Source organism: Mixophyes fleayi, chromosome 2 (genome assembly GCF_038048845.1).
Source record: "Mixophyes fleayi isolate aMixFle1 chromosome 2, aMixFle1.hap1, whole genome shotgun sequence".
Taxonomy (NCBI): domain Eukaryota; kingdom Metazoa; phylum Chordata; class Amphibia; order Anura; family Limnodynastidae; genus Mixophyes; species Mixophyes fleayi.
In genome coordinates, this window is record NC_134403.1 from 257040164 (window position 1) to 257055126 (window position 14963).

The following is a 14963-nucleotide window of genomic DNA, read 5'->3' on the forward strand; positions in this document are numbered from 1 at the left end:
AATTCTTGGTCAAAGTGCAAGTTGTGTAAATGAGGCATAAGTGCACAAAGTAAAGTGTACTCATTATACATTATTTCTATTAGACTATTTGTTATTTTGTGCATTCAGGCTTAATATTGGGTGTCCAACTACAAATATTGTTAGCTAGAAATGTGCATTGTTGCTCTAATGAGGCATAAACCAGAGTTAATATGCAATAAGTAAACTAGGAATGGTGACACTATCTGAGCTCTGACTAACAAGGCAGGCAAGACTGTACAGGAATAATGACAAGCTGTTGGATCATACAGAATAGGAATAAGAAAAAAAATGTTGGACCATACAGTATAGGAATAACAACAATCTGTTGGATCATACAGTACAGGAATAATAAACAGTTGGACCACAAGAAAAGTCTGCCAAAACAAAAAGAATATTGACAATGACGTACTTGGCTAATAACAGGGATGATTGGTCAAGATTGAACAGATAGAGGAGCAGATATAAATGCATGACACCTTCGTGCAGGACTAACAGTGGTTGCTTAGGACAGTGGAGAGGTGACGCAGGTGAACAGTTAAGGGGAAAGTGCAAACATAACAGGTAGTAAGTTCCATTTACCTCATTAGGTAAACACCTGTAAGAATATGTTCTGGACAAAGGTCAGAGGGAGTGTCTCCTGGACGGTATTCAGATTAGTTAATATTATAGCGTTCACGTCTCAAAGCTCCTTCACAGCAATAACAACTACCTAGTTTCATCTGATTATTGCATGTTGGATGGACTTTTGACTGTGGACAACCTCTCAGGACCACATCAAGAGGTAACCAAATCTATCATTTTCAAGTTTGTGCTGCTATGTCTTTGGGCTCCATTGGATATTTCTAAGCTTTTTACGGTACCCCCCTTACTAAGTCTACATTTTAAGAGAACACTTCTATCCAACTTGATGAATTCCACTTTACTTCAACACAAGTAAGTTCTTTTATTATATTATACTGTAATCCACATACATAATTCAGTAACAATGATCGAGTTGGATAGCTTTTCAATATTCACTATTCAAATAACAGATAAAGCTGTGAGTTGCCGAACATATTATGATTATATGCTGCTCTGTCACATACCATTGCTTTCATCTGACTGAACAGAATATTACAGCACCAGACAAAATAAATAAATCGGAGATGCAACCTCTAAAATGCACTGACCCCTACTCCTATTTCTTTAATTAAAAATATTATGCATGACACCCTAAAACTATGCTTTGCGCCACTTAGTGATACATACTGCAGCATAACTGTGACGTAGCAGAAACTAGTGACAGTCAAATCAATACAAAATATAAGGGATGCAACCACAAAAAAGGCTAAAAAAAATGCACTGACCACCTTTATATGTTCTATTTGCAAATAATTTTGTTTGTCATGGAAAAATGGCACTTTGTATCACTTAGTGACATATACCCCAGTGTCGTCTTGACTGAGCACAATCCATGGACACCAAAATCAATGCAATATATAGACGCCCCAAATTCAGCGCCCTACCCATATGTTTTTTTAGCAAGTAACTATGTGCACCAAATCCGCATATGGATATCCTGTATGTATATGCATTTTTGTTGTTTATGCGCAATATGGTAATGCATATTTTTATCAAAAGAATACTGATGTGCATCCAATGCTGCATGAGTTCATGAGTGTCCAATGTGGCTAATACCCTGAAAATGTACAATAAAGCAGAGACCTGGCGTCAGTTTGCGCCAATTGGGGGTCACAGCTGTACAAAATAGTAGCCAATAGATCAGCTATAAGCAATGTGATATTTGTCTAGGGCTGTAGGTGTAGAACTCTAACCTTCAAAAGGGCCACGCATTACCCTTAATGTCAGTACAGTTAAAACAATACATTTAATCAAAGGAAAAGACAACACGTTGTAATAACATATCCACATGTATTTTATTGTAAGACAAACAAGAGTTGTAAGCTATAACAAAGAAATCTGAAAATTCAATGTGACTTCTGTATGACCAGATTTTCCAACAGCATTTTGAAAGTTAACGCATTTCTAGACAGAGGTTACCATCCGTCAACCTGTTGCTCTTGTTATTTTTCATGTGCCCCATGATGGAGAATGTCTACTCACATGAGTAAATATAAACAAAAACAGACAGCAACTTTGAAGCACACAGGAGCATACATTTCCTTACTTTACTTAAGTGAAATAAGCAGGAATCACACTGCTCTTTCACACAGAGCAAGGAGGGTGACCATGTGGTGCAGACTACATGTCCCTCCTCCTCTGATGTCAGATGTGCTTCTCATGCTGAGTGACTTCCCTGTGTTGTGCATAGGATGTCACATGATGTGGAGGAGGTCACATGATGTGAAAGTTGGCTGCTGTGGAAAAATAATGGCATCAAGTTCACCATTCTTCTTTGTATTATTAACTGTGGAGCTTCACCCTGTGCCCCAGCTTTCAATAACAGTAACATAAAGCAGAGAATAAAAACTGAGATTGATGGCGCATAAAAATGAGAAAGGACTGATTGGGCATAAAGAAGTAAAGAGCTGTTGTCCACAGGTTAAAGCTCGGAAGGCCTTTTGTAGCTGTAGGGACACCTGTTGCTCCTCACTGCACTAGATTGTGGGCCTAAATTAATCACTAGCAACCAGATTGGTGATTATCTTTGTTTTCTAGCAAAACACTGAACGTTTGCTCTATTAAAAATTGAATGATTGCTTTCTAACCTTTAAAAGAACACATCACCATCAATCTCAGTAATCAGTTACTGTAATAACATATCTGCATGCATTTTAATGCAAGACAAACAAGTATTACAAGCTAAAGCAAACAAATCTGAATATGTGATTTCTGGATGAGCAGATTTTTCACCAGTCTCTGAGAGTTAGGTGTAAGGCTGAACAGACCCAACAATATTCTACAGACAGGTTACCATCCATCAACCTGTTGTTCTTATTTTTAACATGCCCCTTGATAGTAAAATGTCTATTCACATGAGTAGGTGAATCCAAAAATAGACATTAACTTTGTAGCACAGAGGTGCAAACAGAGCTTGGATGAATTTAATGACCACTTTAATATCCAGCAGATTGGAGGTCTGTTTTATTTACTACACACAAGACTGGAGGTCTGCTCTATTTGCTAGTAATAAGACTGATTATCTGCTTTATTTATTATCTTCATATTGCAAGTCTACTTTGCATGCTACCTATCAAACTGCAGGTCTGCTATATTTACTAGCCACCAGATCGTGGGTCTAAATTAACTTTTTAAAATTTACTAGCCGTGAATAAGAATGATGTTGCACTAGTATTCTATAGAGGACTGATTACTCGTTAATATGTTATTATTTTATTTTATTTGAGGGTATCTTGAATAATTAACCCACAATAAATAGAGGTGCTACCAGCCAGTCATGAATAATATCAACAAAAAGAGAAAAGAATACAGAAAACTGGATATGTATTTGGTGCACACTACAGTTCTTGTTTAAATATAATGTTTTGCATTTTACATGTGAGACAAAAAGTTGTTACATTAAAACATAACTTTTATTTGTTATAAATAAAATATTGTTATAAAAAGCAGCAAAATTAATAAGTGACAAATAAAATAAAATGAAGTAGCAAAGATATTCTCCCTATTTTAGCAGCAGAACCAATTAGACTTTTCAGAAAACCAGATGAGGGCCAGTATTAATTGGTTCTGCTGCTAAAATAGGAAGATTATCTTTGCTACTTCATTTACACAGCCTTCATTTGAACTAGAGCTTAAAGAGATATAGCTAATTAATCCTGTCTATGAGATTTATGTCTTAAACTGAACCGATTAACTGGCACTAATCTCTCTATTGTTATAACAGGACAATAGGACTACATTACTATAGGAACAATGATCCAGCAGATCTAATGGCAATACAATTATTTCTGCTGATTAATTAATGGTGGTATATATCACATGGTCAACAGAGTCAATCATTACTAGCAGACAATTTGGGTTAGAATATGATTGATTCTAACAAATGTATATAATACAATTGAAAGTCTTGATTTCCAAATCCTTTTATTTTATATGCAGATACATAGATTGAGAGTCACGCACAGCATTTTAAATCTCAATATTTAATTTTATTTGTCACATCAATTTCACTGCTTTTTATAACAATATTTTTTTTTATAACAAATAAAAGTTTTGCTTTAATGTAACAAGTTTTTGGCTCACATGTAAAACACAAAACATTATACTTAAACAAGGACCGTAGTGTGCACCAAATACATATCCAGCTCTCTGTGTTCTTTTCTCTTTTTGTTGATATTATTTACTAGCCACCAGTGTAAAAAAGCTAATTAAGTAAGTGGAAGCGGCGCTGGTGAGTTACAATGGCACCTATAAAAGCTGTGCAGTATGATCAGCAATGCTGGTTTGAAATCTCATGCTGCCTGTCCAACATGATAAATTATTCACTGACTTCAGCGTGAGATTTGAAAGAACCAATATAGAAGCGCCTCTGCTGAGTTTATACAGCGTTGCCCATATAATTAAGGATGAAAATGTTGAAGCTCATATACCACTTCATGGTAACCTCATTGAGAAATCAAATTCTGAACCATTGCACATACATTTACCATTAGTTTACTTTGGCAACCAATGATCCTCATGTTACATTTGCATCGAAAATATACACATAAAATGCATGATGCAGAAATGATGTTAGTACATGTTTATTCTGAGTTGCATGTATTATAAGATAGATGTGCAACTCAGCATAATGCACTAAAAATGCCTGCATGAATATATGTTTAAAGTGCATCAAGATGCGCTTTAAGCATATCTTGATGCGGATGGGGGTGTGGCCTAACTGCCATTTTGGAAGGACGTGCAGGCTTGGAGCTCTGTGTCCCGGGACCCTGAATATCACCTTTTGGGGCCCGTTATCTACCTATTTCTGTCCAGAGGGCTGCCTAAGTGCCGTGGGCACGGCTGAAACCTACAAGTGCCACATTTGAGGCAGATCCGGTGGCTCCTTGCACAGGGAAGTGCTGCAGCCCGGCTGGTGTGTATGGTGTCACCCATCCTACCTTTCTGAGGATAGCTGCATGGTTCTTTGGCCTCCTGCCCTGCTCTTGGTGCCTCCCTGCCGGATGTGGGTCTGTGCTGGAGCTTGAACCGAGTGAGAAGACCAAAAATTAGCCACTTCCGGTCCGTGGCTGGGCACTTCCGGTCCACGGAAAACGGAGGCCAGATCCCCGGCCTAAAGTTGGAGACTCCTTGGGCACCACCAGTGTGGGAGAGGACCTCCTCAAACACCCATTGCAGGCGAAAACCGGAGGTCTTGGACACCCGTACTTCCGGTTCGCCACAGTGACGCTGTCTGTGGGCTCACATCATTGAAGTCTCTGTGTCTTCCTCATTAAGGCCCTCGGCACCTCTCCACACCTTGCCTCACTCGCAGTGCCTAAAGTAAGTGAGATCAAAGTATATAACTCCATTGCCCCAACCTGGAGTGGCAATCTGATTGGCCCGATTAGATTGTAGTGTGGAATAATACTGCCCTCTTGTGGTGGCTAAAAAAATACTACATCTACTGTTTATTGCTGTTGCAACTATTTTCATCTAGCTAATGTCTATTTGAAGGATCAGCGTCAAATCACGGTCTCTTTACACGCTGACACCCATCTGCTGGCCCTTATCCGTCGCTGAATATGTGACCTCCTCCATTCAGGCTGGACCGGGACTGACCCCTATAATACTGACCAATGTAAAAGTGTGTCCCTTTTTCGCCTCCTTTCCTCATCCCAGCCTTCCTCTGCCTCCTTCATCCTTCTCAACTGGCCGACGGCTCCCAGCTTTTCCGTCATGTCCAACAAACCAAAGAAAGTGACCTCCGGGTCCTCTGCTAACTTTTTTGGTTCAAAGAATAAACCGTCTTCCCCGCCTTCGACTCGTACAGAAGCGCCTGGCTCCCAGCCGCCTGCTGAAGTTGAGCTGGACCCACAGATCCTAGCCATAATGACCAGCCTACTAGAAGGAGTCAAGCAAACATTCCACCAAGAACTCTCCAAAGTTGTTAATGACTTTAAAACCGAACTAACCTCTCTGGGCAACAGATCTGACGCGCTGGAATCAAAAACAGACGACCTCTGCCGCTCACAAACTACGATGGACAACGAACTTACCCGTCTTCGTGACGAAGTTGAGACTCTCAAGGAACAGCAGGAGGACTCTGAGAACCGATCTTGTCGTAACAATATCCGTATCCGAAATGTCGCTGAAGAAATCTCTCCGGCGGATCTTCAAGCTTTCCTTAAAGACCTTTTTCAACATATCCTTCTGGAGCTTTCTGACACTGACTGATGGATCCTGCTCATAGGGCTCTTCGGACCCGTCCTGCCAATGGCCTGCCTTCTCGAGACATTATTGTGCGCCTGCACTATTTCCGCACAAGGGACCAAATTCTCTTTGCGACTAGAGATCAATCTGCTCTCTCTTTCCGGAACATGGACATCCAGCTGTTTCAGGATCTTGCTCCCTCCACAATTCAGAAACGGAGAAACTTGCAGCCTGTTACTAGGATTCTGCGACAACATAATTTCCGGTATCGCTGGTACTTCCCGTTTCAACTTCAGGTGTTTGCAGCCAACTCATCTTATTATATTAAAATGGTGGACCAAGGACAGGAACTATTGGCGAAATTGGACATCCTTCCCGTAACGATTGCTTCGCAGACCGGCTCTCTGAAGGCCCAACGATCAGCGCCTCCACAACCAGATTGGACCCGTTCCTCCCGCCGCAAAGTCCGAGATGCTACGCCGCAATGACGTGTCTTTTATTGTTACTGATCATTTCCTTTGCTAACGTTTCATCCCCACAGGTGGACTTCCTATACGGGTTGGAGCTCTGAGCTCCTTGTCTTCATCTATAGATTTATTAGTTTTTCTAAGCATATCTTGATGCGGTTGCATACTACAGACGCTAGTCATCATGATTAGTTTCAGCCTGTAATAGCCTGGTGCTGGTTGCGACTTGTATCATTGGTACAATGGAGTTTGTTGAGTCCCCACATTAAGGTTTAGTTGGAACTAACCAATCAGAGAACACACTCTGGATTTGTTAGTGCTGACAGGCCTTCTGGCCTGTCGTTTGTGTCGGGGGTCCGCAATAAGCAGTTCTGCTGTGTCCATATGTAGTGTTTTATTCCCTTTGGATTAGAAGAAATTATGGAATTATTTGGAACTATGTGAATGAGGGATAGAGGAAGTGTTTTTTTTTTAAATTAAAGCACTTTTACTATTGTGTAAGTGTTTTTTTCTTAGTATTTTGGCATGTGGCACCACAGGTTCCAACAGGTGTAGGATTCCAGGACATATTGGCGCTACAGTTGTACAAGTGCTAGTATGATCTGCCCTTGTAGTTCTACAAGCACTAGCATAATCAAGCAGTTTATAGCTGCTAAAGCTTTCTAGAACTAGTAGTGTCGCATATTAAAATACTATTTTTCTTACTTTAAACAACTATTACCCCAACACCCATCACCTAGTGGTGTTAGAAGGAGCTCTGTGCTTTTGGCATGGGGCTGTTTTTTCCTAAGGGATTGCCTCATATTTTTTACACTCAATTCCCCTATGGAACTCAGCCCCAACCTGAACAACTAGTGATCAACTACAATAGAGGAACACCATGTTGTGAGTTTGCTTGTTATAGTGTAACCAGTGATAGTGAGTCACATTGTTTGTTTCTCCTTCACCTTTTTTAGGAGGAAACACACTTTTCAAAATGTATTTATTTATTTATTTTTTAAAACTGCAAATGTTTATCATCATCAGTACTTTGTACCAGGGGTCAAACACTCACAAGAGATACCCCTCTGACAGGCGTATCTGCAGATTTGTCCACCTCTGATTTAGATGCAATTAAGTAAAGACGCCCTTACTGTACTATGCTCACCCAACCCTTCCACCTCTCCATGCATAAGTGTAAGATGATAGATTTATGATTCTACATCACGGCGGAGTGCGCAAGGAACTGAATCGTCCCCTTAATGTCAAAATTCTGACTTTATGTCTTGGAAGAATGACATTTAGAGGAGATATAATTCTGCACGATTTGCTGCTGGTCATCATCACAGTGGTTGGATGAATACAATCACAGGTACTGTGGTACCCCAACAGCACAAATTTTCCTGTGCAACGCTATGGGGTGCGATGCAAAATCAGCGATGTTACATCACTGCAGCCCATCACGTATAATTGTATTTCCCCATTATAGTCAAAATTATGTTTTTTTTCTAACGTGGACCACCTTGTCTATAATATAAGGGATGCAACCCAAAAAGACACTCCAAATGCACTAGAGCCCATTGTTATGTTAATTAGGAAATAATTTAATTTGCCATGCAAACATGTTGATTTGTGTTATTTAGCAACATACACTGTGGCTTTCCCTTGACCAGAGATGAATGAAATATTGAACTGTTCCACAAAATATTTTCTTTATTCCACAATTGGGTGCAGAATTGCACACAAAATGTAGTCTTTAATGGGTTTTTTTTTTTATGCACATCTAATACCGCTTTCATACTGCCGCCCATGCAATATCCCGGGAATATGAACCCGGGATAATGCCGGGGGACAGAGGGGGGTAGAGGCGTTCATACTGAACACATGTCTGCCTGGCAACATCACAAGAGGAGCTCTGATTGGCCCTCCTTGTGATGGTTTTTTTTTTTTTTTACTTTAATATTGTGTCTGAAAACCCGGGTCACACCATACATAGTGCATGCTTCCTTGGCAGACCCAGGAATTACCCCACCAAAAGACCCAGGTCTAATTCCCGGGTCTAATGACACGGGAATTAGATCTGGGACCATTCATAATGCCTCTCGACCCGGGTCATCTGGGCTTGCCCTGGCAAAAACCCAGGTTTTTGGTGCAGTATGAATGGGGTATTAATGTAAGCACATTTTAAATAATTAGACGGAAATAAACACATACAAAATCTGTACTTCTACATAAAGACCAAAGTATTCTCCATTGCAGAACCTTTAGACATGTCAAATGATATGGTCTACATACAAAAGTATAAAGCCATATGTCTTATAAAGCCTAATGTATTAAACAAAGAAAATTCACATTTCTCTGTCTGTATCATACTCAAAATGGATAAAGAGAAACACTAGTGATTTTGAACAAAAGCACACTTTGATTCAGATGACAAGTGGATGCAGCATAAATTCACATTAATGCACAAAGTGGAAGTGAAAATTACTACATTAAGGCTCAATATTTTTGAGCATGCAAAAGTGCAGTGCCAATTCTGTTTTGTGGCATTGTGCACCTGCTTTGGCTCAAATACACCACTTTTTACAAATAGATTTGTAGATGTGCATAAAAATTTTTTTTGGAAAGAATTACATGACTTCTGAAAGCTAGATATTTGATTCCCTTAAACATCAAGAGCTTTACTTTGTATTCAAGTATTATTCTATTCAGGAGCAGAACAGTCCATTCCCGGACCCCATAGCATTTGCGTAGGAGCCCAGAGATGCAGAAGAGAACTCCAGTTTGCTCTTTTGAGAGCAGAGCAGGGGCATCAGCAGGGAGCAGAGTTGCGAGGGTAGATAGGGGGCCCTAGAGGTGGGGGTGACCTGGCATGGCTGGGCCCTTCTTACCTTTCAGTCCTGTAGCCACTTAATTTTATTCCTATGCAAAATAAAGTCATGTCTCATCTCACGCTATGAAGGCTTGTCCTCTGATACCCTATTGTTACAGTTTTACTTCATTGCAGCTTGGACAGATTTATTATAGTTAATATTATATATTTTATGTTTTATATGATCTCTTGTACTTATATTGAGGTTGATTGCAGACACTTTTTGTTACTTATTTATTGGATATGTAAATCTGCATGATTAACCTCAGACGGATCTTCCGGGGACAGTTCCAAGGATTGCGAATTTAACTTGCACCTTAAAAAAATACTTAGAAGACAAGTAGGCACATTTGCACAATTAAAGTAGTGGTGAAAGTCTTTATTCTTGCATTTCAAAAACTCATAAGCCTTATTGAGTGATTTTTTTTTTTGTCTCTTTACATCAAAGATTGCAAAGAAGGAATTTGGACATGCAAGAAGATACAGTTTAATTCCTATTTAGTATAAGTAGATATTTTGTTTTCATATGTACAATGTAGGTATTTATACAATAATGGACCTAACCGAAGCATTGCAAAAATCTGAAATTGTTTTGTGTTTCTTAATTTATATGTCACAGCAGAATAGGCAGAAACATGGGGATGTTTAAAATGTATGTTCTGATTGAAGCATTTTCCCACACTGAGAGCTGACTGTTTGAAAATAATCGCTGCGTTTATTAAATATGAATGCTATTACTTTGACATTTGGACTGGTTGGGGGGAAATAAGCTCATTATTAAATGTAAATGATATACATTTAATGTTGGGGATCAATGTGGAAAACAGTTCTATTAATTGAATATAGCTGCTATCAATTTAGTGTCAGGTCTGGTTGGAGGAAAGAGGCTTATTTATTAATCAAAAATGTTTTAAATTTAATGTTGAGGCTCATTTGCTGGTAGGAAGAATAATTATTAAACATGACTGCTATTCATTTAATGTTGGGGCTAGTTGGTGGGGATGGAGGCATACTTATTAAATTTGGTTGTTATTGATTTAATGTTGGGTCTGGTTTGGGAGAGGGAGAACTAGGGATAAATTTACCAAGTTTCTGCCATGTGTGAAAAGTGGAGATGTTTCCTGTAGCAAACAATCAGATTCCAGTTATCATTTCTTTAGTACATTCTACAAAATAATAGCTAGAATCCGATTGGTTGCTATAGGCAACATCTCCACTTTTCAAACACGTTGGAAATTCGCAGCTTGATAAATGTACCACCTAGAGTGTTTACTCTTTGCTTGGCTTTCTAGTAGGTGAATTATGCCTATCCCTTTTCCAAACAGGGCCCCAACATTCCAGGATCTGGCAAAGCAGCAACTGAGCTTAAGAAACCACGAGTAGCAGGTAGGAGAGACCAGCACAGTCTGACAACTGAATCTGGTGGAGCAGTCCTAATTTTTGGGGTCTGCTCCACATGACTTTGAATCAATTGCAAGGATAGTCAGGAAGTATGTCACACTTCATACTGATCTGCTCATGAAAGGGGAGCAACATGCACCCATTCCACCCCTGCCGCTTGATGGTGGAGCACTCTATGAAACCTGTTCCTCTCCAGTTGTGAAGCTCACCCCCAAGCTGCTGGAATATGCTAGGGGGATGAGAGAGAAGTTCTCTTTGGGTATATGATAATGTTTGAATGGGCGCAAGGGAGCAGAAGGTAATTCATTTCTGTTCTAAGGATTTGTGTGAAGATGGCAAAGGACAAAGTTCTATGCTTATGTAGGAGGGTATAAGTGTGCTCAACTCTATCTGCATACGCATGTGCCAGAGGTTCTTCTTACCTGAGCTATTAGAACTAACTTACTTTTTCTGCAGTGAACAGTGACACTCACTGATAGGTCATTGCAGATATATAGCTCAGGTTGCACAGGGAAATGTAAGTAAACTATCCTGAGATGGCAATAACAGAACAAGTATTGTGATGGTACTTGTTAAATATGCTTTCCCAAGCAAAGATATTACCTCTGGCATTAGCCATTTCTGTATTGGGTGAAGAAAATGTTGCCTTTCATAAATATGCTCCTTAATGTTATTTTACCAGTTATTTAAACTATGAACATTTTCTACATGCTGATTGTCACAGTGTCCACACCTAGCTTCACCTTCAGTTAAGCCACTCACTGTTTTGCATAGATACACTCCAACTGTTTTTGGGTCCTGCAATATACTCTCCTTTCACACTGGTATAAGACTTTATGAAATATTAAAAGACTTGGCAAATAAGGAGGGGAAAGAGTCTAATATTTTGAGATAGTGAATTCATCACTGAGATGCCGCAAATAAAAAGTCTTGTAGGTGGAAGTATAGAAGGATTACAACAGTGGAAAACAGATTATTGAATGAGTAAACTTTGGGCACTATTTTGAAATAAGAGAAGTAATATAAAGTGGGAATATCCATAAGTAAATAATAGCTTTATAGAACAGTAGACTTAGGAGTGGTAAAGTAATAGAGAGTAGGCTTGGCTGTAATGTAAATTACAGCAATAAACATGCCTGAAATTGTAGATAACAGATATTGTATAATGAGGCCTCACCTTTCTGCTTATTCATTGCCTATTTATCCAGTATGATGTTAAAGTTTTTTTCCTTAGTGAACATAGATTTTGCTAGGGTGGATTTCGGAACAAAATGACCGCAATTACCCATGAGAAGACGTTAAGTTCAGAATAGTTGAACAGAGAGAAGGTGATCCCACTAAGAAGAGTGGTGGGGGACATGGAGACATTTAGCATTTTTAGGTGAACTTTGAGCAATATAATAAAAAGCCACACATACACAAAAGTGACACGCTATAGAAACACTATGGGCCGGATTCATCTTCGGATGTATGTCCGTTTGCATGGCATATATTGTGTGAAATAGCTCTGTGCATGCTCACAAATGGACCATACGCCAATGAACGCAATTACATGCAATTCATCTCCAAGCTGAAATGACACTTACGTCTATGACTTGAGGGAGAAGGAAGGGGTGGACGGATGTAGGCAATGTATAGTCTGGGTGTGCTGACATAGATGTGGCTGGGCTTATGTATGCTTGGTTTCAGCTGTATCATTTGCACAAGCTACAGGGAAGTTGTCAGTACCGACTGACAGTGATCACTGACACGGCAAAGTCTTTGATTTAAACACTATATATATGCGTGCCACTAGATAGCACAGAACATGTGTATGCAAGTAAGATAGACTTTAAAGTGGATATACAGTTTGAGTTGAAAGTATGCTGATTTATGTATTTTTTATAAAAAAAATCTTTGAAGACCATATTTATATTAATGATTAGGGTTGGGTACTGTTTTACGGTGCGGATAATTCCAACAACAAACAGTACTACAATTAAATTCTGAATGCTTTAAAAAACGGAGCGTACAATAATCAGACTTACCTGCATAGCGACACTGTAGATGTCCGATTGCATTAGGATGTTGACTTGAAGTAAGTCCGACTATTGACATGTCAGTCAGTAGATTTTAACGTCACCGCGACCTGTCTGACTTGTAATTTAAAGCGGAAATGTCGGGGTAAGTGTTCAAACACATAACCTCTGGGCTCCTGTGCTACATTATTAGTATTATATTTTAGTTATAAAGCATCAACATATTATATATAAATGTACATTGAAGGGATCATAACACAAACAAATTAATTGCAATGAAATTGAACAGAAGGTAAAGATGGGGCTGGCCAAAAAGAGGTGTGGGGAACAGTTGACACTTAAGGTAGCAGAATAACTGACAATCAGTAAATTGCTTGTGGCTATTCTTAGCCATCTACATTATCATCATCTGACAAAAAGAGACATTGGTGTCTGGCATTTCAGTGCTACATATGTATGCATCTACCTATTTGCATTTGTTTAATTTAGAGTTGGATGTAAATGCTTTAGAATGTTGTAATTTTGTACATTTTGTAAAATGTGTTGCGCTGTCCATATGCCCAAATTGCACCATTTTAATATGTATGTATCTAACACCTGCAGCCTCTTGCACTTCAAGAGGCAGATAAGTGACATTCAGGTGCAAATACATTATAGTATAGAAAGGGGCTTTAGATGAACATTAAACAACCCTTCCCCTTGAGATGCATCTTATTTTGACATACACTTATCTTTGAATTATATCACTTACCAAGAGCAAATTCAACGCCTACGGATGATGGGTGCATATTTCTGCAATAAATATATATATAGCTTATTTATTTATTGTTATTTAATTATATTGGCTTACTATCTACTTACTAGTGGGGCAATATTTTTCTTTCTCATTATGTTAATATATCCTGATGGAGACACCATGTGTCACTCATGTAGTGCACAAGTATGCACTTTTAATGGTGACCCCATCAGGAAATATTAAGTGTTGCCACATCATAAAAATATAAATATTGTCCCACTGGTGAAGAAATATTAAGCCACTGACTGTAATATAAAAAATTTTAAAAAAAACTTACATGTAACCATTAATTAAATTTGGCCCACTAAATTATTCATAAAATATTTTGTCCCCTGTAAGAAAATTAATAATCATTTTTGCCCCTCTACAACAAACAAATTGCTTTATTTAAACTTCCATTGTGCCTCCTGTTATATTAACATTGACCAGATTGCTCAAACATGTTTTTATTTCTGTTCTATCTCGAGTGAGTTTCAGTTTGTGTTGAAATTCTGGCAAGTTTGTGTTTAATCTCCGGTGAGTTTGACTACAACATGGGAGGTGTTTTAATATCAACACAAATTGCCAGAGATTGGATTTTGGAAAGTCAAAATCACACATTAATTCATTTGGTGATTTGCATATAAAATCACTGGTTATCCTTCGCAATTTGAGGGGATTTTAAATTGCTCTAAAAATCACAGATCTGTCGGATTTCTCAGAATCCAAACCACTCATCTCTTATATATATATATATATATATATAGAGAGAGAGAGAGAGAGATGCTCAGGCTCGGTTCCCCGAGAACCGAACATACCCGAACTTTGCAGATCCAAGTACCGAGCCGAGACGGCTCGAGACTTTCATGCTTTTTCGGAATTAAAAGTGAGGCAAAACATCATTGTTACGTCGCCGGATCTCGGATCTTTCGAGTTTTGGATTCTATAAATACCGCCCTCCACGGTGATCCAGCGCCATTTCACAGAGGGACTCAGAAGGGGTAGCACAGTCTGTAGAGCAGTTGGGCAGCAACATAGGTAGAATAGAAAGAGGAGGGGGTAGCAGTGTTCAACAAAGTCTACAGTGACATTCAGGAGAGCTCCATTGCTCCATTGCT

The 14963-nt window shown here is 39.0% G+C and overlaps 1 protein-coding gene across 4 annotated transcripts in view; it reads left to right on the forward strand.

The window, feature by feature from the left end:
* Window positions 1–714: 714 nt before the first annotated feature.
* Window positions 715–14963, forward strand: part of EPS8L3 (EPS8 signaling adaptor L3) — a 91392-nt gene continuing 77143 nt past the window's right edge. The window contains exons 1-2 of one of the 4 annotated variants that reach the window (XM_075195938.1): window positions 719–802; window positions 10977–11037. In XM_075195938.1, coding sequence (XP_075052039.1) covers window positions 752–802; window positions 10977–11037 — 112 coding nt within the window. In that variant the 5' untranslated portion in view covers window positions 719–751. Of the gene's footprint in view, window positions 803–2361; window positions 2467–10976; window positions 11038–14963 lie in introns of those variants that run through there. The other 3 variants (XM_075195939.1, XM_075195941.1, XM_075195940.1) reach the window with 3 other exon arrangements.